Source organism: Habropoda laboriosa, unplaced genomic scaffold, assembly GCF_001263275.1.
Source record: "Habropoda laboriosa isolate 0110345459 unplaced genomic scaffold, ASM126327v1 scaffold360, whole genome shotgun sequence".
Lineage (NCBI taxonomy): Eukaryota > Metazoa > Arthropoda > Insecta > Hymenoptera > Apidae > Habropoda > Habropoda laboriosa.
The window spans coordinates 63,491-85,293 of NW_017100475.1; the positions used below are offsets into that span (position 1 = coordinate 63,491).

General features: G+C 46.2%; 1 protein-coding gene across 1 annotated transcript in view; it reads right to left on the bottom strand.

Moving 5' to 3' along the window:
- Nucleotides 1–1,361: 1,361 nt before the first annotated feature.
- Nucleotides 1,362–21,803, bottom strand: part of LOC108575992 (LIM/homeobox protein Lhx9-like) — a gene marked incomplete at its 5' end in the record, with an annotated part of 75,420 nt that continues 54,978 nt past the window's right edge. Inside the window, 3 exons of the mRNA XM_017938931.1 lie at nucleotides 1,362–1,648; nucleotides 1,727–1,856; nucleotides 3,626–3,769. Of these exons, the coding sequence (XP_017794420.1) occupies nucleotides 1,415–1,648; nucleotides 1,727–1,856; nucleotides 3,626–3,769 (508 nt within the window). The remainder of the gene's footprint in view (nucleotides 1,649–1,726; nucleotides 1,857–3,625; nucleotides 3,770–21,803) is intronic.

Below are 21,803 nucleotides of genomic sequence, written 5' to 3' on the forward strand. Positions count from 1 at the left end.
AGAGACTCGATTAACGATCGCGGGAACAAGGAACGCTTAATGAGTTTACGGGCCGTGTCTCGACACGACGGAGAAGGGGCCGGTGATTTTGAAAGAAAAATAATTTTCTAAGGGCCGAGGGACCATGACGTTCTCAATCGCCGAATTATCCGAGTCCCGACGCTCGATGCAATTTTCTTCTTACATACGTGACGAGTCCCTGGGCTCGGGATTTTCGCGTCAGGTCGGTCCACGGCGATTTCTCCAATTCTGCCGTTCATCGCGAGGAATATAAATCACGTGCTCGAACAGTTCGGTTTAAAATAACGATAAAACGTCGATCCTGACGGAAGAGAAGTGAGATTCCGTGAAAATTACCGAGGTCGTAATGGTTATTCCGTGCATTACGATTGCGAAAACAGAAATTTCGATCGAACGAAACACCCTCTCATCATCGTTTCGATCTTTACTCTCTTCGGCGTCGATCTTTAGCCACGTTTTATCATCAATCGGATCGTAACGAGGACGCAAGAAGAGGAGTATCGGACGCGTAACCGGGAGAAAACGCTGGGAAACACGGTCGAAAGTGATTGCCAGTTGTCCAAGGTACGATTAAACAGGATTACAGGATCGATTGGGCGGCGAAGAGAATCGCGAGGAGAGAGAGAGAGAGCAGCTGTAGGCGACGATGTGCACGCGGTTCCCGGTGCACCGAGACACCTCCAATTATCCTCGATTCTCCGTGATTGAGCAAAGATTATCGATTAGAAGGGGGGGGGGATTAGACCAGTTTGAGAAGATGCGTACACCGTTCTCTCGCACGTGGCCGTGCGCGCGATTTCACGAGCAATACACAACGAGACTGGGTTTGTATTTGTGTGTGCCCGAGCTTCGTCTAAGATCGTGTCCTCGAGCACGTGTACGAAATTGTCACGCAACGGACAGACCCGAGAATCAGAAAACGATTTCTGATTAGTTAGGACGTCGAGAGAGACGATCGATAGAACGTATTTACTCCATTCGTCAATGGAGTTCTTCCTAGCGACATTGTGTCGTCGCAAACGCAACGAGAAACTCGTATTCACCGTATATCTCAGGTTCGGTCCTCGTCCACCTAAGACGATCCCTTTAAATCTCCTCTCCTACGCTAATACAAAGCGTTCGTATCACCTGTCTTGAAAGAGACCACTCTCGATTAGCTATCACACACGAGTGTAGAGCCATGATCCACGTTTTTTTTTTTCGGACTATAGAAGCTCGTTTTCTCTCTCTCTCTCTCTCTCTCTCTGTCTTGCAGCATGATGCAGAAAACACAGGTGGAGTCGAGATTCGGTCTCGAGAGATGATTTCTTTTTCTCCGTTCGATCTCCTGAGCCAGCGGTGGTGACGAGGATTCGTTCGAGCGAGGAGACCGGGCCGACCTCGATTAGGTGCTTCAATCGCAGGTGTCCTGTGCCCACGGAGACCAGTCCTGATAGGTGGACGCCTGCAGGTGTGTTTGCTGTACCGCCAGTCCCGGATGTACGAGGCTCATCTGATGATGATGGTGATGGTGGTGGTGATGATGGTGGTACTGCTGATGACCCGGCGGAGGCGGCGAATAGGGATCCCCTCCGACTGCGACGTCAACGACGTCGACCTGTGCGGCAGGTACGACGGCGGGCGTCGGCTGTGGAGAGGCTTGTACCTTCTTCGGGCGACCGACCGGGTTGCCACCTCATTCGCGACTTCTTCGAGGCCGACCGACCTTACCTTTTCTTACCGGTGCACCGCCGTTACCGGCCGCTGCTGCCGCCGCGGCCGCCGAGACGCTCGACGACTTCACGATTTTGTGCCAATCCGTCTCGCAGACCGGTGACCCCGACAGCAGATTGTACCTGAATTCGATAAAACGTTTTAGGTTAATCATCTGTGCTTTGTAGAGATTTATTTCTTTATTATTATGCCGGGTTGGAAGAAAAGTTCGTAGCGTTTGTCGAACCACCAGCTTCTTCGCCCAGATTCTAAATTCTGGGAAGATGGAATCGTGAAACTGCCTCGAACCAAATGGCATATAAATCTATGTTACAAATATCTAAACGGTGTCTTCGAATTATACTTAGAAAACGCTGCGAACTTTTGTTCCAACTTAACACTAGAGACCAAATGGCCAGTAAAGGTTATTTCTTTGGGCAGGTATAGTCGGTGGAATCGATAGTGAGCAGCGTAAAATTGGTCAAAGTATAGCTTGACGAATAAAAACTGAAGATTGTCTTCAGGTAAAAACCTTGACCAGCTAATACATTTGATCTGCACTATAGACTCTACAGTAATCTCTATCTCTAATTGAATGGAAGACGTCGAGATTCGTAGATTATAGGACGAATATTTTTTAGATGGGAAAGTTTGATGAATAGATTCAAGTGGTTTTTGCTAGTGCAATGCATAGAGAAGTATTTAACGACTCTGACTGTCTGTATTTATACTACCGATGTGAAGTTTCCCAAGTATTAGCATATTCCATAATTGCGTTTTACTCTCAGGACACTTTTCCTTCGCTGTTTTATTCAGTGAATAACGTCGACAACTAACTACACCCGTCATCTTTCACAAATTTCTCATCATCGACCTAATTCGGCAAACGTCAGAGTTGGCAAAAAATAAAGCTCGACTGGTCGTAATTCGTTTATTTAACTCGAAAAGGCTTCTCTCAAGAATCGTATCGTTTCCAAACATTTTGTCAATACTGTATATTAGAAACAGAGCGGTGGGGAGTGTTACGTCTCCGAATGGCCTCGTGCGAGCAACTGATTTCGCACGGACTATAAAGCCAGTATAGAGGATGACGGTCACGTTCGAAGATACTAAAACCCCGAATGAAAATTGCGATAGCAGGGAAACACCGACAATCGGTTTATACGAACAAAAACCGCGCTCCGGGAACGAACGTCTGGCAATCAAGCAGAGCACGACATGTACGCGGAGTATCCGCGAAATCGATGCTCATAAACAAGATTGCTTCATTACGGACCGGAATAATTGTGTCCCTCCTCCTTTATTACAAAATCCCCAATTGCGATCCCCGCCAATTAACTGACAGAGCCCCACGTGACACGCCTCTTTTCCAACCCTTTAATTGCCGCGGTTCCTCCTCGAATGGTGTCTAGCTTGCTCCCTAGCCCAGGACACGCCAGCCCTTCGACCGATTTCCCTCGATATTCCTACGAAACCGTAATTGATTTTACCAGAGACTACCTCCCTGACTCGTTAAACGTGCACCCGTGCCAGAAAAATTCACGTTCACAAAAGGGTCCACGACTTTAGGGATTGATAATGCTCACCGATTAACAACCTCTCAAGAGATTTGAAGTAATATACTACCAACCGATTCTTCTGTTTATATTCGGAGAGCAGATTTTATATCGAAAGGATCGATTGACCTACGTTGATTAAGCATCGTTTACACCCCTAAAGTCTTGGACCGTTCTTTTTTAAATCCTGTACAATAGTTGGATATTCTCGACACTCGAATCTTCCTTCGCCGAAACTTCGACAGAAGCCGCCAGACGCTCGCCCATCCTCTGGTCACGGAGAACGCGTTAACCCTTCTATGCTGGTAGCGTAACTACTCGTAAATCGGGTTTATTGGCCCGATCGGTGATCTTACCTATCGCCGGAAACGAGTTGACTGCCGCATTTGCTGCAGGTGAAGCATTTCTGGTGAAACACCGATCCACCCGCCCTCATTACCAGCTCGGTGGCAGGTATCGCGTTGCCGCACCCCGCGCAGGCACCGCTGCTCCCGAACATCCTGAAACAATCGTGAGTAACGTCGATTAATTAACTGTGCTAATTACCTGTGCGTTAATATCGCGGCTGGCAGGTGCAGGACACGGTATCTACACGGCGATTTCGTCGGATTGTACGATTCTAATTTAGGGTTGAAAGTGGAGATCTGTAGATGAGGGTAGAAGGAAGCTGTAATCGATGGAAAGAGAGGGAGAGCTTGGAAACGGGGAGGAAATGGAAAGGTTTTCCAGGCGATGTTAAATTACAACGGAAGGATGGTAAGAGATTGGGCACGGTGTATTTGGTGGGGATAAAACGAAACGACGTGCCAATAATTACGAGATTCCTTTTTGTTCCCGTGGAAATGAATATTTCTACGTTCATTAATGCTTCATTGGGTTATACGGGTAGCTGGGTACACTAACGAGTCCAGATTTATGCCGGCTACGAATTACGAATTCAACGATGTTGACTGAAAACTGATATTTCGCAAAGCATAAGTAGATGTGTGCACGCCGGGTTGCTCTTGTGTGGATCGTGCGTATTATCGAGGCATTAACAAAGCGATTTTCCATCGGCGTTGCTGCGCACATCTGAATTAATTCAAACGGTGTTCTCGCTCGTTACAACTTACGAATTTATTTCGCGGGACTCGTGTCGCGTACAACTTCTCGAAAATCATCTAATCCAAGCATCTATCGATTCAACGTTATCGATCAACAAGCATCATTCGAACGTACAATAAATAGACGTACACCACTGGCCAAAAGTTTGGAATCACCGAGCATTGCAATTTACACAAAAATTTCCAGAAAAAGATCAGCGACTTTGACAACTTTTTATCGTTCGAATCAATTGATATGAGATAAATTGATAAATGTAGAATTGAGATGAACTTCAAATCTATAAAAAGTTAGCAGCAGATTTAATATCGATGAAAAGTGGGAGGTGATTCCAAACTTTTGGCCGGTAGTTCTTGTGGTTGTATAACACTTGTTAACAAGTTAAATAGGAATATATTTTATAACAACAGTAACTATATACACACGTAAAAGAAATAATGATAATTTGATTGTCCCTCTCTAAATATATCTCGCAATAAATTCTCACGTACTCCGAGATATCAATAGCAACGCGCTTCACCTGTTTTACACCCAGTTACCCTGTATGATCCGCTCGTTTACCAAATCTCGAGAGCATTCGATATATTCACTACATTCACGCCATCACTCACATCTTATTATTAAACCAATTCCACAGTTCTAAACCTAACCTTAGGCAGTATGCAACAAAAGTTCCTGCGATATTTGAAATCGACTCAACTCAGAGTCCAGTAATTTTCGGCCCAAATCATCCCACGTAATTAACCCCTTAACTTGCACGCTCGAGTTAATTCGAGCGCGCTAAACAGGCCAAACTGTGCACACTCGAGATAATTCGAGCGGCGTTGTATTTGATGCTGCTATAATTTTTCACACTCGAATATATTCGAGAATTGAAAATAACAATGTGAAAGCTAAGAAAAAGAATCGTGTTATTGATATTTATCATTTACATAGGATTGTAAGCTATAATACTTATTTATTCGAAAATAAAATATAGCCTTTTTCCATGGAACAAAAGCGCAGTATATCGAAATTGTACTAAAAATTTTGATTAATTTTGAATTTTTTTTATTTTTTTGCCAAAACAATGTTCTAAAGTTTGTTTTTTTTACATTAAAAAAATTGATTTTTTTTGGCCGGTTTTTTTCAAAAAAACTGTGCGTTAAGGGGTTAAAAGTGTCACATAAATTTCATTATACATGAACGAATCAGCTGTTCAAAATTGCAAACGAAGATCAACTCCAAATATACTAAAAACCTAAGCAGAATCTTTCTCCGAAATTTTTGCACGAATTTTGCCACCGATAAAGCTTCTCGCTCCCACAGAAGAAACGTCTCAACCCAACCTAACGTTTCCACCCGTTTGAAACGGGAGGTTCATCAGACGACGCGGGAATAGCGTCGCGAGTGCCGGTGTTCCCGAATCGAGCCGCGGCGCGCCATTAGTCCGAATATACAAATTTATCATTGGGGACAAGGGTGGGCGACGTCGGCGATCCCCCCCCCTCTGGTGGAAAATCCTGGCGGTCGGATGGAGCGAGAAAGGCGACCAATTACGGCTGCGGCGCGGCCGAGGGCTCAGAGGATGACATTCTCTGGCCCCGGTTTGAACGCGGGCGGCTCTGCCTGGGCGATAGACACGAGGCGTTTCCAATTAAATCTCGCGGCGGTCTCGTCGCGCAAACACTTTCTAACTAAATGAGGTTAGGCCGGGCAACAGAGGGACCGTGTAGAATCCTATATTCAACTAGAGCTTCTCTTTCTTTTCTCCCTTATTATGCGTCGTCGTCGTCGTCGTCGGCTCCGCTGTGACGTTCCAGCTGCTTTAAACGACAGAAAGAGACAGAGAGAGAAGCTCGATTATAATAAGGCGTCGCATATATAATTGTCGCGGCGCCTTCGTTCACGTGAAACACGCCTCTCTCTCTCTCTCTCTCGCACACGCTCTCTTCTTCCTAGGCGCGTTTCCACGCAGAGGTCCCTCTAGTCGTGATGAAACTAGAGAAACAGGAAATAATAGGAGGAAAGAATAACGAAGAAACGTAGGGAGTGTGCGGAGATGAAGGTAGAAAAATGCTCACGTCGCCGCGAATTTCGCGCTGCTTTCAGAGACGAAGCGCGCGCTCTGCTCTCCTCTGCTCTGGCTCTACCACGACGAACGCGTTGCCGCGCTTTTGATCCCTTCAAAACAAGCACGCCTCCTTTCAGGCTAAACGTCGTCGTTAGCCGTGCAACGCGCGCGCCAGCTACACCGACCAGCGAGTTAATAAACGCTGTCCCACCTCGTCCTTCTCTCCTACCAAGCTTCCCTCTCCTTTTGCCTACCTGCCTACTTCTGTCTCTCTGTTCTCCTCCGTAATTAATACACGCGCGATATAATTGATCGTAACCCATGGTTCTGTGGATCGAAGAGGAGCGTTTGGAAAGGAACGCGTGCGTGGTGATTGTTGCTTCTGGGGATCCGGGGCGATTGGATCGACCCATTTTTCAGAAACGACGAAAAATCGGGTTAACTGGTTTTCAAAAAAAAAAAAACAAGTCAAGAATTTAACTCGTACACTACCGGCGAAAAGTTTGGAATCACTCAGCACTGCAATTTACAGAAAAAAGTTAGCGACTTTGAGAATTTTTTATCATTCGAATCAACCGATACGAGATAAATTGATAAATGTAGAATTGAGATGAACTTCAAATCTATAAAAATGTTAGCAGCAGATTTAATATTGATGAAAAGTGGGATGTGATTCCAAACTTTTCCCGGTAGTGTACTTCAAAAAACTGACGACACCAAGATGGTCCATATTTTCAAGTGCCTTGACAAAGTTTTGTGAAAATCAGTGTGCACCAATTGGGTTACGTTGCCTGTTACAAACAACGAGGCGTCAAAAACGTCTCTAGTATCCAATTATCCCTTCGTCACGCTATACCTACACCCGATTCTTCGTTAAGAAACGAAAATCATCAGAAAGGAAGGAGAAAATGCACGTTTAACTCCATAAGACAGAAGGATTAACGTAAGCGTATGAAAGAAGACACCCAGAAATTTCATCCGTCGCTCGTCAGAATCTCCGGTCCAGCTTTGTCGAGACCTTACAAGAATACATTGTAGAGACTGTTTCCCTTCGTCGCAGAGGTTGGTCCGAGCGTAAACCTGGAATTCCAGAAAAGGGCAAAACGAAGAATCGAATAAAGCCGTGGGTCCTCCTTCGCTTCGCGCTATCACGAGATACCGAATAATCGGCTTTATAAAATGTTCCCGGCTGTGCGCGCGCGCGCTGCTTTATAGGTTCCTATAATCTTTAAACGTGCAAGTCGCCTCGCGTCCACGCGTGGACGTTTTCCTCCTGGACGCGCGGTTTCTCTGCGTGTATATAATTCGAGGCTCGACCCCTCTCTCCACCCTTTTGCCCCTTCTGTCATTAAAATTCCACGCTTTATGATCGCGCGGCCCTTTCTCGGAACGGTTATTAATAGTCGCGCGCACGCCACTCCCGAGCAATTAAAATAATCAATGCAAATATTTGGGTTAAGTGCGTTAAGAACGAGGAGCGGAGAGGAAATACGTTTCGTTTCGAGAGAGAGAGAGAGAGGAGGGTGAAAATCCACGGAGTAAGAAAATTAAGTGGAATAGGGGGTAAATTGAAACGAACCGTCGAAAAACGCTCAACGGGTGTCCCGCGCGCGCGATCGAGACCGATGAAATATCGAGCCACGGCGCTGCTGAATTAATGGGGATTCGCGACCAACGAAAGAACTCGCGTTTAGAAAAAAAAAAAAAAAAAGAAGAAACATTCCCCGGGATAACTTGACGATATATTTTCCATTGTTGACCGTTTACCACGGTTATCGTTTCTATTTTCCCCGACATAGAGACACACCTACACGCAGCAAACGTGGATAAAAATTCTCTGATACTTCTCTGTAAGTAAAAGCAAGAAACATCTACGTTACACGTTTCTTCCCTGGAATTTCTGCTCCGACCTTAAACACTCTTAACCAAGACTTAACCTTCTTAAAGCCACGGTGTAACCTACGCGTAAATTCATCCGTGCACACTTTGAAAATGGAATCCACGCGTAAAAAAAGAGAAGAAACTCGTCGTCTATCGACGATACACACGTTCGTGAGAATATACATTCGAAGTTTCCGGATGTGCTGGCAGGGACTCTTCACGAGCGCTAGAGCTTTTCACCTCGACACTTTCCATTCCATTTCTCTCTTATACACACACACTGTCCTCCCGCGATATCCTCGAGATTAGTTAAAATGTATTCGCCACGGCCAAATTAATATCCATCCATTAGCATTATGCGCGCCGCTATCTCGGGCCAATTCCCTGGAATGTTCGCGTCAGGTGTTCGATTACGGGTTGGCGATCTTAACATTTTAGCCTTCCTCTCCCTTGACATTGCGGATCTCGAGAGAGCCCCGCGGACGCATCAATACCGCGGCCTTATATCTTCGTTAATGGCGGCTAATGTTTGCCGAACGTTGCCAGCCGTACCACCGGTGTCTCGTAAAGTTCGCTGTTTATACCGCAATTAGCTGTGTAACGATACGTGGCCGCGTCGAATCGGCCGCGACACACGCTGCCTTCCTTCGATCCTTGGGGTATTTCAATGGCTCGAGGTCCTCAAGCGGTGGACAGAAACGGGATACGAGTGAATCGACGGGTGTAATGAAATCGATCGATTTTTCAATTGCCTGCACGTACACATGTACACGTATACACCTAGGGAAAACTAAACCGATAATGGGACTGTTGCTTTGCGCAGAAGGAATTAACAAGGATTGCAAATAGGTAAACGGCTCTCTGAGAGATGATTTCGGGCGAATCGGAGGAGAACTTCGATACAGGGAAAATATCGACAAGTCGATTCTGTGTTAAGCTGTTCCGAAGAAGAGAATACAACGTTCCGGCAAACGAAGCTTTAATTACGAGAACCTCTGGAATCGATATTAATCTACCTCTTACCATTTTCTTCTTCTTCTTCTTCTGCTTTTTACGATTCTTCCAACTTTCTCTAAGAATTGCTCTACGGCCGCTAATTACAATTACTGAATAAATCCTCTCACAATTAACCCTTCCGTTACACGCGATAAACTCTATCATTCCTTTGTGCTGCTTGTTTCCATGTGCTCGCGAGTTGGTCAATTACGTCGATCTTAACAATAAAAATCCCGTCTCTGTGTTTTACACACGTGGCTCGATTACTTATGCCAGATAGAATACACACACGCACACGCGCGCAAACAAACACATACACGTCGAGTGAAAATGAGAAAGCGTGCAAGGAGAAAATGAAACAAAGTTCTTGTTGCAACGGGAGTGGTTGTGCGTTTAATTGCATCGGATAGAGGCGGCCCGTTTTGCATACGCGATCCATTCGACTGGATCGATCGTCGAGAAAAAAAAAGAAATAAACGCGAGCGGGGAAAACAGTGACACGGTAGAGGGGAAACTAGGGGAGATGGAGCTAGGGCAAAAAGAGCGGGTGAACGAGCGAGCAGACGCAGAAGAAGGAAACTCTTCTCCACGCTCGATTTTGTCCCCATCGCGCGCTTTCTCATTAATTTACGACGGAACTCGGAACGCAACGCTTGTAATCGTTCGTCGTTGAACCAGATATACACTATGCTCTGTATATGTGTATATTCGTTGAAACGAAACTTTTTCCACGGAGCCCGCAAGCGTAAAATGCCCGTCGAGCAAATTTTCTCCGGAATGTGAAAGGCCTCCCACATTTATATTCACCGTGAAACAGTGTGTGTCTCTCTACCGTACACACGTACACGCGTGTGAATCGCGTTTGGTTCGTTCCACCTTCACGAACACGCGAGAGAGAACACGCGCGATATTGTCCAGGACACGAGGAAAGGAATCGACCGAAGGAACTGAAATTACCGGATGGGTCCCCGCGCGCGCTCGATTTTCGATTCATTCGGCCGCGGGATCGATATTCTCCTCCGCCATCAACCGGCTAGCTGGTTGGTTGGTTCGTTGCACCGAAGAACCCGGCTCCACGCTTGCTGCTTGATTAATCAAGCACGCTAATAATTACGGTGATCCTTTGATCACCCGGAGGCCAGGACCCTGGTGTTCCTCGAAGAATCGCGAGTTACTTAAATGAAAGTTTGATTGGTTTTTGATTTTCAAGATGAGGGGCGTACTGGTTGTGTTGAGCGTTTAAGTGGATGGATCCATCCTGGTCAAATTCGTTGACCGAATTTTTTTTTCACAGTCGACCATGAAAGATCGGCGAAGAATCTGTGTTGCGTCCTCACCGCGAAGGCTGACTTCGCTGGCTATAGTCTGAGCCGAATATATTGCCCGGTCAGGGTCACACCTCCTTCTCTACTTTTTCACACAGATGAACTTTATGGAGTGAAATCTGTACATGTAGCGGTTAGGTTTTTGTAACACGACCGTTTTTTTTTTTCTGAAAATATGCGGACGTAGATTAATGGCGGAACGAAGAGATTCCATATGGCGAGTGTAACACCGAAAAGCGACAGAGGGAAGCTAACCCTGAGCGGCAAATACATTTGGTCCAGACTATAGCGTGAAAGCGGGTCCTATTGTAAATTATATCTTACAGCTGTCAGTTCACCCCACTCTTTCGTGTAACGGCTACATTCTAATGCACCAATTCTACTATCACCTCAACTAATCAGGTCAATAACATGTTAAAACGTTTTTCTATGAAATCCACGACGAAATCTAAAGTCTCCAACACCAAATTTCTTCTTTCCCAACTTCCCCTTTCTTTTCTACTCGCTATAGTCCTATATAAAATCCCGAAAAATAAAATTTTCACTTTGGTAAAAACAAAATCCCGCGACACGTGTATCTCGAACGACAAGAACTTTCTAAGAAAAGCTTGCTCTACCGGGAAGAGAGCCCGGAGAAGTCGTAACAAATCCAGCCTACAGATCCAGCTCAACGATACCTCGCCATTTTCCATCTCCAGGCGTGCACGCGGAACACGTGGCGGTTTTCGTTCTCGTTGCTCGCGCTCGTTCGAGCGTAACGACTGCGGGCACAGATACTGCACCTGTATGCACCGCTGCAACTCGCATACCGCGATACTTTATCGGACACGCTTATATAGGGCAGGTACAACACCGGCTACAGGACGGTTCACCCGACTGGTTCGCTGATTCTCCACCTTGGAGGGCCCCCCGGTGGTCGAACCGGTGAAAACGGAAACGCCACACGGCGGTGAGAACCTGTTGATTCCTGCGTGGAAAATCCGTGTGGACGAATTAAAATATATCGAGCGACGTATCGAGCGTGTCATACGGCAATTTGCCCACGGAGAACGCGATGATCGCGCGTTGCCCCGCCGATGAAAGTTTCACACGCGCGCGCGGCCACCGCCGTTCGATTCTCATTTATGTTGCATCGAGAGGCAGCGAGAGAGAGAGAGAGAGGGAGCGAGAGAACGGCGTTGAATTCGGCGCGGCGACCACCGTGGCCTCGTCGATAAAATATCGGAGAATTTTAATCGGCCTGGCGCTCCACGTCGACGTTTAATCTCGTATCGGCCAGCAGCCAACCTGTAAACACTTTTGCCTTTCGTATATTGTATATCGCGCGAACGGATCACAATGTGTCGGGTAGATAGGAAGGTGTTCGACTCGCGTCCAGGATGATCGACGTTTCTAACCACCAGGATCCAAGAGGATGATGATGTGTGTTGTTGCAAAGTGTTGAAAAGGCGGATTGGCTGTTCATCGTGTGAAACGAGCATTGCCTGCTCGCGTGTCGATTCTTCGATCGGTAAGACTGTCGGTCGATCCGCGTGTGGTGTCTTAATACAGACAAAATTGCGATATTCTTTTCGCTGCTTTCAGAAATTCGACGTACAGTGATACTTTCAATTAATCTCTACCAACTTAATCTTCGTTTCGAAACAATTTCATCCACCTGAAGATTCATCGTTAATCACACTTACTGCCTCAGTAAGCGCAGCTTCCATTAAAGGATTGTCTAATTCGCGGACAATTTCCCGGTGCCGCCGATTCTCCTCGTGTTAAACAGCGAGGGCTCGCTGTAGGGCTCGAGGGGAAAAACGCGCGATGAGAAACAGGTAACTAACAGCGTACCAGGCAAAAACAAACGTAAAAGACGCGAATAAGCGAGAAAGAGGGGAGAAAGAGGGGTCGAGTGAAAAAAGAGGAAGAGAAAAAGCGTGGATAACGCGACAGGAGGAAGCGGTGGAGAGCTACTCGCGAGGCGTAGGAGAAAATTGTCTGCAATTTCTGACAGCCTTCAAAACGGTTGTGCACACGAGCGCATATCGATGCGATATCGTCGGACAAGTCTCGTGGAGCGCGAAAGGTTGCCACGACGGATCGGATTGGATTCGAGGTTTCTCGTTATTAATTTAATTACCGCCTGACAGTTCCATAATTAAATTGCTAATTTATCTGTCCAGGATCTGGCCAATCGCGCGCCAACCAACCAACCAAGCCAGCCAGCTCGATGATTGCTCGCGGAATGACGTTTCAATTCTTCCTCCAATTTTCTTCCACCGTACTTTTTTCGTTTTCTTCTCTCTCTCTCTCTTTTACCCTTCTTTTTGCATTCTATCCTATTTATCTCTTCCATTCCGTTTTTTTTTTCCTCCCCTTCCACTCAACTTGCTCGTCGTGTCTTGTTTCCCCCGGAATCGTTCACGTTTTTATTTTCTTCTACACACACACGTGATAACGTTCGTTTACAGTAACGAAGAAACGACGATTTTTGTCCGAGACAGAGTCTAAGAACCATGGGAATCGCGATGATGAGGAGAAAGTCCCTTGGCGAACTTTCCCGCTTCGATTACGATGTTTCGATGATTTATACCCGGCGTTCGAGCCTCGCGAGGCGTTCGTTTTCTAAGCTGATACGAGCTGTGCGATTCTCTTCAACTTATAGGGAATCTGTTGTCTACGTTCTTACCTACGGCTCCTCTTCGCTCCTCCGTTTCAATCAACGATTCCCTCAGAAATATGCCTCCCCGTCACGGAAACTAATTTACCAATTTCACAAACTGTACTCACGTTACAGGCGATATTCTCGGATTAACCTCGAAAGTGAACTTTCAATATCCGTATAAATTGCACGCTCATTTTGAGGACGTCAACTCCTACTTTCCAAATTACAAATTCAGCCTTTCGAAAGGACTCCGGAAGGACTTTTTCCTTCCGTTTCAATATTCAGACGGAAAAATTAATAAATTCAAAGGAAAGACGATCGCGTGCTTCTAAGTATACCCACGCGTTATCGCGCTCTTATTACACGGCTGGTCGAGTTCTCGTCTGATTCAATTCACCAGATAAGCAGAGATCGCGCCTGGATCCTCGCCGAAAGGGATCTTCGATCGGTGTACCGTGAACTTATTATCGTCGGAGGATCGCGTCGTCGCCGTGTCTCGATTCAACAAATACCGGCGCGCTGCTGTTCCTCTAACGGGTCCAGCAATTTCCGGTTACCGTTATAACGCCGCTGTAAGAATCGTCGATCGCCACGTCGAAATGCAATTAATTACATCGAGAGGCGGTGTAAACGTCGCGCCATGGAATGCAACTTAATCACCGAAGGACCTCCCAGCTTTCGAATCTCTTCTTCCACTATCTTTTTCTCCCGTTTAACAATCCTACTACATGGGAATGGACCACCAGTCCACGTCGATGAAAGGAAGATTTTGTTTTAAACGAATTACGAACGAATATCTCACTTTTCTCTATTTCTTCCTCTGCCACTCACGAAACGTCTCTTCTTCCGCCAGACGTGAAGGAGAAGAACAAATTGACAGAGCCACGACATTTTTCAATCCGTCTTCGTATTTGATCACTTCAGAACGACAATTAATTTATTACAAACGCTTCGTGAAGAATAAAAAAAAAGTATGGTAAAAAGAGACTCAAATTGGAAGATTCATAAATTAAGTCCCCCATGCAATTTCCACAAGCGAACAACGTCGAACAAATAACTTCATCTACGACTACGCATTCCTCTTCAGCTATTCCCTCGTCTCTCGCAGAACCAACAAACCGATCCTGCACGCCAATCAGAAAAATTAAACACACAGCCTCGCCTTGCGACTGTAATTCAAAGCCGTCACCGTCGAATCGGTCTCCGCGTCTCGAAAGACGCCACACAGAGGGGCCTCCGTTAACGAAGACACGGACAGATTGATTAATGGAAAATACACGGGGACATGAACAGAGACAGAACGAGATATCAAGAGAGAGAGAGAGAAAAGGAGAGAAATTCAGGCAACGAAGGCGGCCTCGTGTATCAAGGTTAAATGCAGATTCTATACGAGCGAACCGTTTAATAATTTTAATGAGCGAAGTTCAGCGTGCGGCTTACTTAAGGAAGTAATTGGTGATTACAGCCGGCGGGCTCGATCTTTAACGAGCAATCCGCGCTATTTCTAATTAGTTGATTTCACTAATAATAACGCAAAACGACGCCTTCTTCCCCTTGCCCTCCGCGTTCAACCCTCGAATCCCGAACGCCCAAAGAGAGCGAGGCCAAACCCGTCGTTGCACACCAACCCTTGTGTTCCACCTTCCGTGTCTCGTACACGCAATTCATTTCGTGTACCAACCCGTACTACCCCTCCCCCTGTTCGCGTCTTAATTATACGCGCGGTGTCAATCTTGCCGCGGTTAACGAGAATTCGTGCCGCGAGGAACGGTTTGTGTCGCGGGCTCTCCGTGTGTCGCTAATTAATACGGCCGATTTGCACACAATCCGAGAGGCAGAAAGGAGGGCGGAAAAAAGAAGAGGAAAAGCGGGAAGAAAGAACCGCGCGATCCAGGCCGCGGGAACAAAGCAGTCAGTTTTGACGAGATGCTTTAAATGTAGTTAATAATCCTGGATTACCGATTTTTTTTTTTCCTTTTTGAGATTTGTGGAAGGGAAATTCGTCGATGGTTCGTCTTAGTGATCTCTGTTTAGAAAATCCTTGAAATATCTTCACTAGAATCTGTGCCAGAAATTTAGCTCGTTATAATGTAAGCAAAGGGGTTAAAAGAAATACAAATTTCTCGTCTTTTCTTCTGAAAACGAGACGTTTGATTTTCCAAGGTTTTTAAACTCACTGAACGATCGTATCAAAAAATGTTCCTAGAGGTTTAAAAATCGTCCTCTTCCATGCACCACGAAAATCCACAATTTCAACGACGTCAAAACGAGAAGTCCTTACTAGATGAAAACGCAATTAAGCAGGCAAACAGCGCGAGAATAATCCCGAGCGTGAGAAGAAGCGTGGACTCGCGTCGTAGAGGAGCTTTACCAGTCCGCGTTCCAATCTTTTCGGGGTGTAATCCATTCCGCGTTCTCCCCTCTCGCCGCCCCTAAATCGAGGCGATTGTACGATCCGTAATAGCCGTAATTACGGGCATGCCGAGGCCCCATCTGCCACGCGGGACAATTAATAATCTAATCAGACGGCAGTGATTAACACGTTAGACACGGACAAATGCCGAGCGAAGGAACAGGCCGAGATGAAAAGGCGCCGTGCCAGCGAGAGCCTCTTTGTGCCTCTCTTTCAGGGTTCTCTCTCGGTCCCGCCGCCACTGCTATTGCTGCTGCTGGGAACAACCAGTATCCGTCCCGAGAAAATTATTCCCCCCCCCCAAAGGAAAACGGGCCAACCGGATCCACGAAATTGAAACACGACTATGCACGTTAATTTCATGGAGGCTCGTGATTGTAAGTTCGACGCTTAATTTCTTTGACGTGGTGTATTTCGAGGTGATTAGATTCACGGTTCGTTGAATACTTCCTGTGGATTCGATTTTAATTTTCGGATGAAAGAGAGGCGAGAAGGGCATTATTGTGTAGTGTGTACCTTGTTCCTGATCTCATTTTGTAGAGACTGGCGTACGATAGTAAAAAATCACGATTGATCTATAGACTGTATATTCCTCGGTACTTTTATAATTTGCTATTGACAGGGAGTTTTGGATCGCTGAGTATGGCTAGATAAGCAAGAATTTTGCAGGACGATGTTAGTAACTTTAAGAAACATTTGACGAAGTTTTTGTTACTCGAAACGAAGCAAACATTAACCCTTTTTAGAGAAACGTATTTTTCACACTGGGTCGTTCATGTCCAAATCTAATTTTTCTACTATTCTAGGCTTTCAAAAAATCAGAAAAAATTCTGGAATATCAATCGAAGTCTTTTTTAATTAGAAACTTTATTCCGTTCTGATAAAAGGAAAAGAGAGGCAATTCCAAATTCCCGATTCGATACGGAATAATGAATTCCCGAAGCTAACACAGAAAAATACACGATCCCATTGCAAAATCTCCATTTTCGTTAAATCATCTTTTCGTTGGCGAGTTAGATCGAGCCGACCATGCGAAGAAACGATCTCCATAAGCTACAGGGAGCCTGGTATACCCGGCTAGGCATTCCAGAGGTTAATTAGGAGACGAAAGAAATGGGAAAAAGCATAATAACGGGAGAATCGACGGGGCAAAAAGGAGACGCGCGATGGACGGCGGTTCGGGCGGCGCTGAAGAGGGGAAGAAGCCAAGAGAGTAAGAGGAGAAAGAGACGAGGAGGGAGGAGTAGGAGGAGGATTTTTATGCGCGCGATCGCTGGTCGGCTGGTCTGTGTGTAATTTCTTCTACTCGTTCTAGTCGATCGACGCGAGACGGTCGGCCTCTAATTAGTAATTAAGGAGAAATCGAAAATGGAGCGATTCGGTCAAGCGGTCGAGCATCTCCGCTCATTACGCCGCAAAGGACGCGCGCCGGATCCGCCGCTGGCTCGATAAGGTCGGAGCAATTAAAAGTTGCCACGTCGATTCGTTTGAGAGAGCTGCCCCCTCGAACGCGCTCCACTCGTTCTCCTCGCCGCCCCGCCCCGCCTAGCCGATATAAACAGCCCCCGCCACGCTTCGATTGGGGATTTTTCGCGGTTGTCGGACCTGTGTGAAAAGTGCGTACGATTTTCTGTACAGATGGACGGAAAGACGTTGTGAAACGGTGATCGAGTTGAAACTTTTAACTATTTTCTTTTTTTTTCATTTTGAAAAATACTTCAATCGACCTACTAGGGGGTGGTTCGTAGAAGTATAGTTGGGGCCACGATATAGCGAGGTCGTAAATTAAACTCTCAAGAATCGGCACCGATTGATGTTGCGGCACTCAAGGCCGTGTGTTGCAGTCTGTTTGAGGGTTCCAACAATAAACGAATGGTAGCATATGATTTGTTACTTCAAGTAGAAAATGGTATTTCATTTACAAATGGAAAATATGTTAATATTAAAGCTACACAATCTTTTTACACTTTCTATCTGTATATAGCACGAGTAGATAAACTAAGATGCTAAAGACATCAATAAGACCTTTACCTGTAACCGTACTTCCAAAAGCGGCTTCCCCAAGAGGGAGAAACCCTAATTTGTCCTAGCTGCATGCAGTTTTCAGTAAGTATATCAGAATCAGTTGACTTTCGCTGGATACAAGAATTCTTCGTACGGTCCTGACAGTGGTTTCAAGTACTTATCTGCTCGTATCTCTGTCAATTTTCGGGTCCCGGCAGCTAAAACATGTTTACTTTGACGTCTGACCGATTTTACGACCTCGCTATATCGTGGCCCCGACTATACATAAAAAGGGTTCGTTTCTTTTTGTCAACTTGTGAAATATGAAACGAGGATAAAAGCGACGAATAGGGCACTGGTTTCTTGTCCTCGTTTTGTCGCCAGCTTAAGCGCCACCGAGCGATAATAGCCATTATGTAAACAGTGTTCGTAAAATATATTTCGACGCGAAACGCCATCGACGCGCGGGGCTGCCTGGTCTTATCCATACTGTATCCACGCGTATGTTACTATTACGGGCAATTTGAGCTTCCTATTATTACTGGCACGTTCGCCGTGTAATAATATGGCATTAAATCAAATTGCACGGGACACCGCGGTGCGTTTCGTGCAAAAAGTCCCTTTTCTAATTGAAATTTGATTGCATCTGCAGCAGTGAGAACGAGAGAGACAGAGCGAGAGAGAGTTGGAGGAGAACCGTGAGAGAGTGAGAGAGAGAGGGTGGGAGGGGGTGGTGACGGTGGAGCACCGGCGGGTGGAGAGGGGCGTATTTAATTAAGTGCCTCTGCAACGGGGCGCCCATCTCCGCGTGAAATTCCTCCATTGTGTTATTAAACGGCCTTACGATTAAGGAACACTTTTCCACGATTATCCTTTTGTCTTGCCCGGGCACATTTATTACTAGCGCTGAATTCAGTTAATTAACACCGCGAAAATTGCGCAATCGACGAAGCTTGCGCAACCCCGTGGTCTTCTAATCGAGCCGGTCTCTCCTCCTTCACCGTTCAGCCCCGTACTCAAAGCTACTTCTCTTTTCTTTCTTCGACAAATACATGCTTGCTACACCGGTATAATTTCCTCCTGTAATCGAAAGATTGACATCTTACGTACTTTTGTTTTCGTTCCTTCTCGTCTACCAAAGGCAGAAGTTTGTAATCGATCCGCAAGCCTTGCGTTTTACCCACTCCTTCGAGGTTCGAGCGAATTCGAAGCGAGAGCGAATGAATATTTCATGTTCCCCTGACGGCGAATAAATCGCGCGGATCCAGTAAATTGAATAGCGAATTATTACTTTCTTTGGGGGGGGGGGGGAGAATGAGTACCGCTTTCAATGAGGAGGAGAGAAGAGGGGTGGCGCGCTTGGGAGGGGTTGCGCGGCCGGAAGGGAAGGTTAGAGCGTAATTCCAATTATAGTTTACTCTGACTCTGTGCGTGGTACGCGCGTACGTGTCTGCATGCGTGTGTACAAGGGTGTTTCTGGAATGACGTGGGGGAAATTTATGCCTGACGTAATGTACAATTGTGATGAATGATGTTTGCTTTTTAAGCTTATCTCATGATTGAGAATAAGATATGAAATATTGGGTGATTCCTCTACCGAGTAAGTTAACGTTAGAGAAACTAGCCTACAAGTCGCGAACGGTTCATTTTAGAAATACCCTGTAGATTCGCCGGGGCTCGTTACACTTTCTAAGTTGTGAAACTGTTTAGGAGAGACTTAGTTCGACGGAAGAGAGTAACCGTTCGACGAGTTCTATAAATACATACACAGGCGAAGTTCGTTCTCTTATTCATCGGTGGCTGTGATGTGTTCCATTAGGTTCCGCGCTCTCCTGGCCGCGTCAATGAGAGAAAAGAACAGGAAGAAAAAGTCGACGAAGAGGAGGAAGAGAGGGAGAGAGAGAGAGAGAAAAAGGACGTAATTTATAAACACGATCGAGCACGACTTTCCGTGCGAGTAGAATATACCGCGTGGCGGAGCAATAATGAATCCATTTAGGAACACAGGAACGGACACTCGATCAACGGAGATCTTATTTCACGGCTGACAAAGAAATATGGATGATTATTATGGACGTGCGGGGAACAAGTTCTTGTTTCGCCCGGCCGATGGTATAACAACCGTTCGACGACGATGCTCAATGAACGCCGGCGAAATTCTCGGCCATCTTCCCTCGCCGAATAAAATCCACTTTCGAATGCAAATATCGATCGTTCTCGTCGTCGAGGCGTACCGAACTTATCTCCCATAATCACGCATAATTCCTACGAACTGCCTCGTAAATCACTCCGACAAAATTTCCTCAGCCTCAGAGAACCCGGGTTACGCTATCTGATACAGAAAATCCACCGGCAAAGTGTTACACATTCGCGAGGATCACCTCTTAAAACTAACCCTCCCTCCTTCTCGAAACACATATAAAATAACGTACGAGAATAAAACCGACAAGAAGGTAGAAAACAGAAAAAAAGAGCGTTACTGAATCTTTGCGAGAAGCATGAACGATCGAGCGCGGTATTCATTAACGCGACCGTGTCCCGTAACGAGTTTCTATACCATGATCCCCCCGTCCCGAAAATCGAGGCCCCACAGGCTAGCAAATTGGACAAGTCCGAGGGAAGGCGTGGCTGTTCCAACGGTGAACTCGGATTTTTAATCGCGCGAAGCACTAACGAATCTATTTAGACTCCGCGCGCGGACGGGTTGCCCCGCGCCGCCGCCTCTCTTCACTCACCGGCCCCCTCCCTGGTTCGACCAGGAACGGGGGTTTTCTGCCAGCTTCAAACCCCGGTTCACCACCCCCTCTGGGCCAACGCTCGATACAGGGATCTTGGATAAACGGACAAACGAACCAAATAATTACGCTAATTAAAGCCGCCCAATTTGCGCTTTAGACAATTAAAGTGGCGAGGGTAAGGTGGTCTAACTCATTAACAGCGAGCCAACCCCGTGTATGCACACGTGTGCACGCCGGGAATGCGTGTGTGAATGCGTTCATTTCGACGCGCCCGCGCGTTTCCATGTTTCCCTCTTATTCCCTCTTGTTAGCGAGACACGATGGAGGAGGAGGAGGTGGTGGAAGAGGGTGATCACCTATGGAGGAAAAAGGGGAAACAGTCAGACAGACAGAGCATAGAGGAGGATAGAACGGCACGGGAGAAACCGTGGAAAGATGGCGCTGGGACCAAGTTGTTTCGTGCGCCGTGAAACAAGAGAATTGAACGGGAGAGACGGCAAGGGTTGCGTATAAGGGGAAGGAGAGCTGGAGAGATGGTGTTTTTTCTTCTTCTCTTCTTTTTCACCGCGATTCCCTGTTGCAACGTTGCGTACATATATATATACGCACACAAGCTGGTTAATACCGAGGAAGAATTACGAGGTTCTCTTGTGTATAGACGATTGGCTGGAATTAGCCAAGTGTCAGGGATTAAACGGGACCGGCGGAGGGCTGCAAGCGTAACTTGATTGTCGAGTTCTGGCCACCCGTTGTTTCGTTAATGTATATTCGACGACTGGTAATAATTGGAGCGCGGTTTTATAGTCGGTATTTCTTACGAACTCTGTCTGATTTGCGAGGCACGTTCCAAGTTTAAGGGCCGCGGAATGATGTTTAATCCACGCTGGGGTTGTTTCGACCCTGATTCTCCTCGACGTTAGACGGGGATAAAACGTTTTAACGCTCGGCGACGTGTCTCGAGGAGAAGAGATACCAATTGTAGTTTCAGGATCGTTAATGCGAAGGATAATGAAGTCGTAACGGGAAGTTTCTCATGTGAACTCTTTTTTTGGCGCGAGAAGAAGGAGAGAAAAAGAATAACTCGAAAATCGATCGAGTTAATTTTCGAGTTACAGGTTCCGCTAAGTGGAATGATAATAATCGGGCTAGACCGTTTTCGATTTTGTTAAGATATCTATGATATAAGGAAGCAAAGGTGTATTCGAACTCATTAGGATGATTATTCCCGGGGCTTCAGCTGTTCAGCAGAAAGGATAATTAAGGACACGGGTTCTTCAGCTCGCTGTTCTCGATTCTCGTGTTTCAGATTGCGTATACCTCTTTCACGAGCCCCCGCGGCAGACTAAATGGGTTAATTCTCGAGATAAAACGAA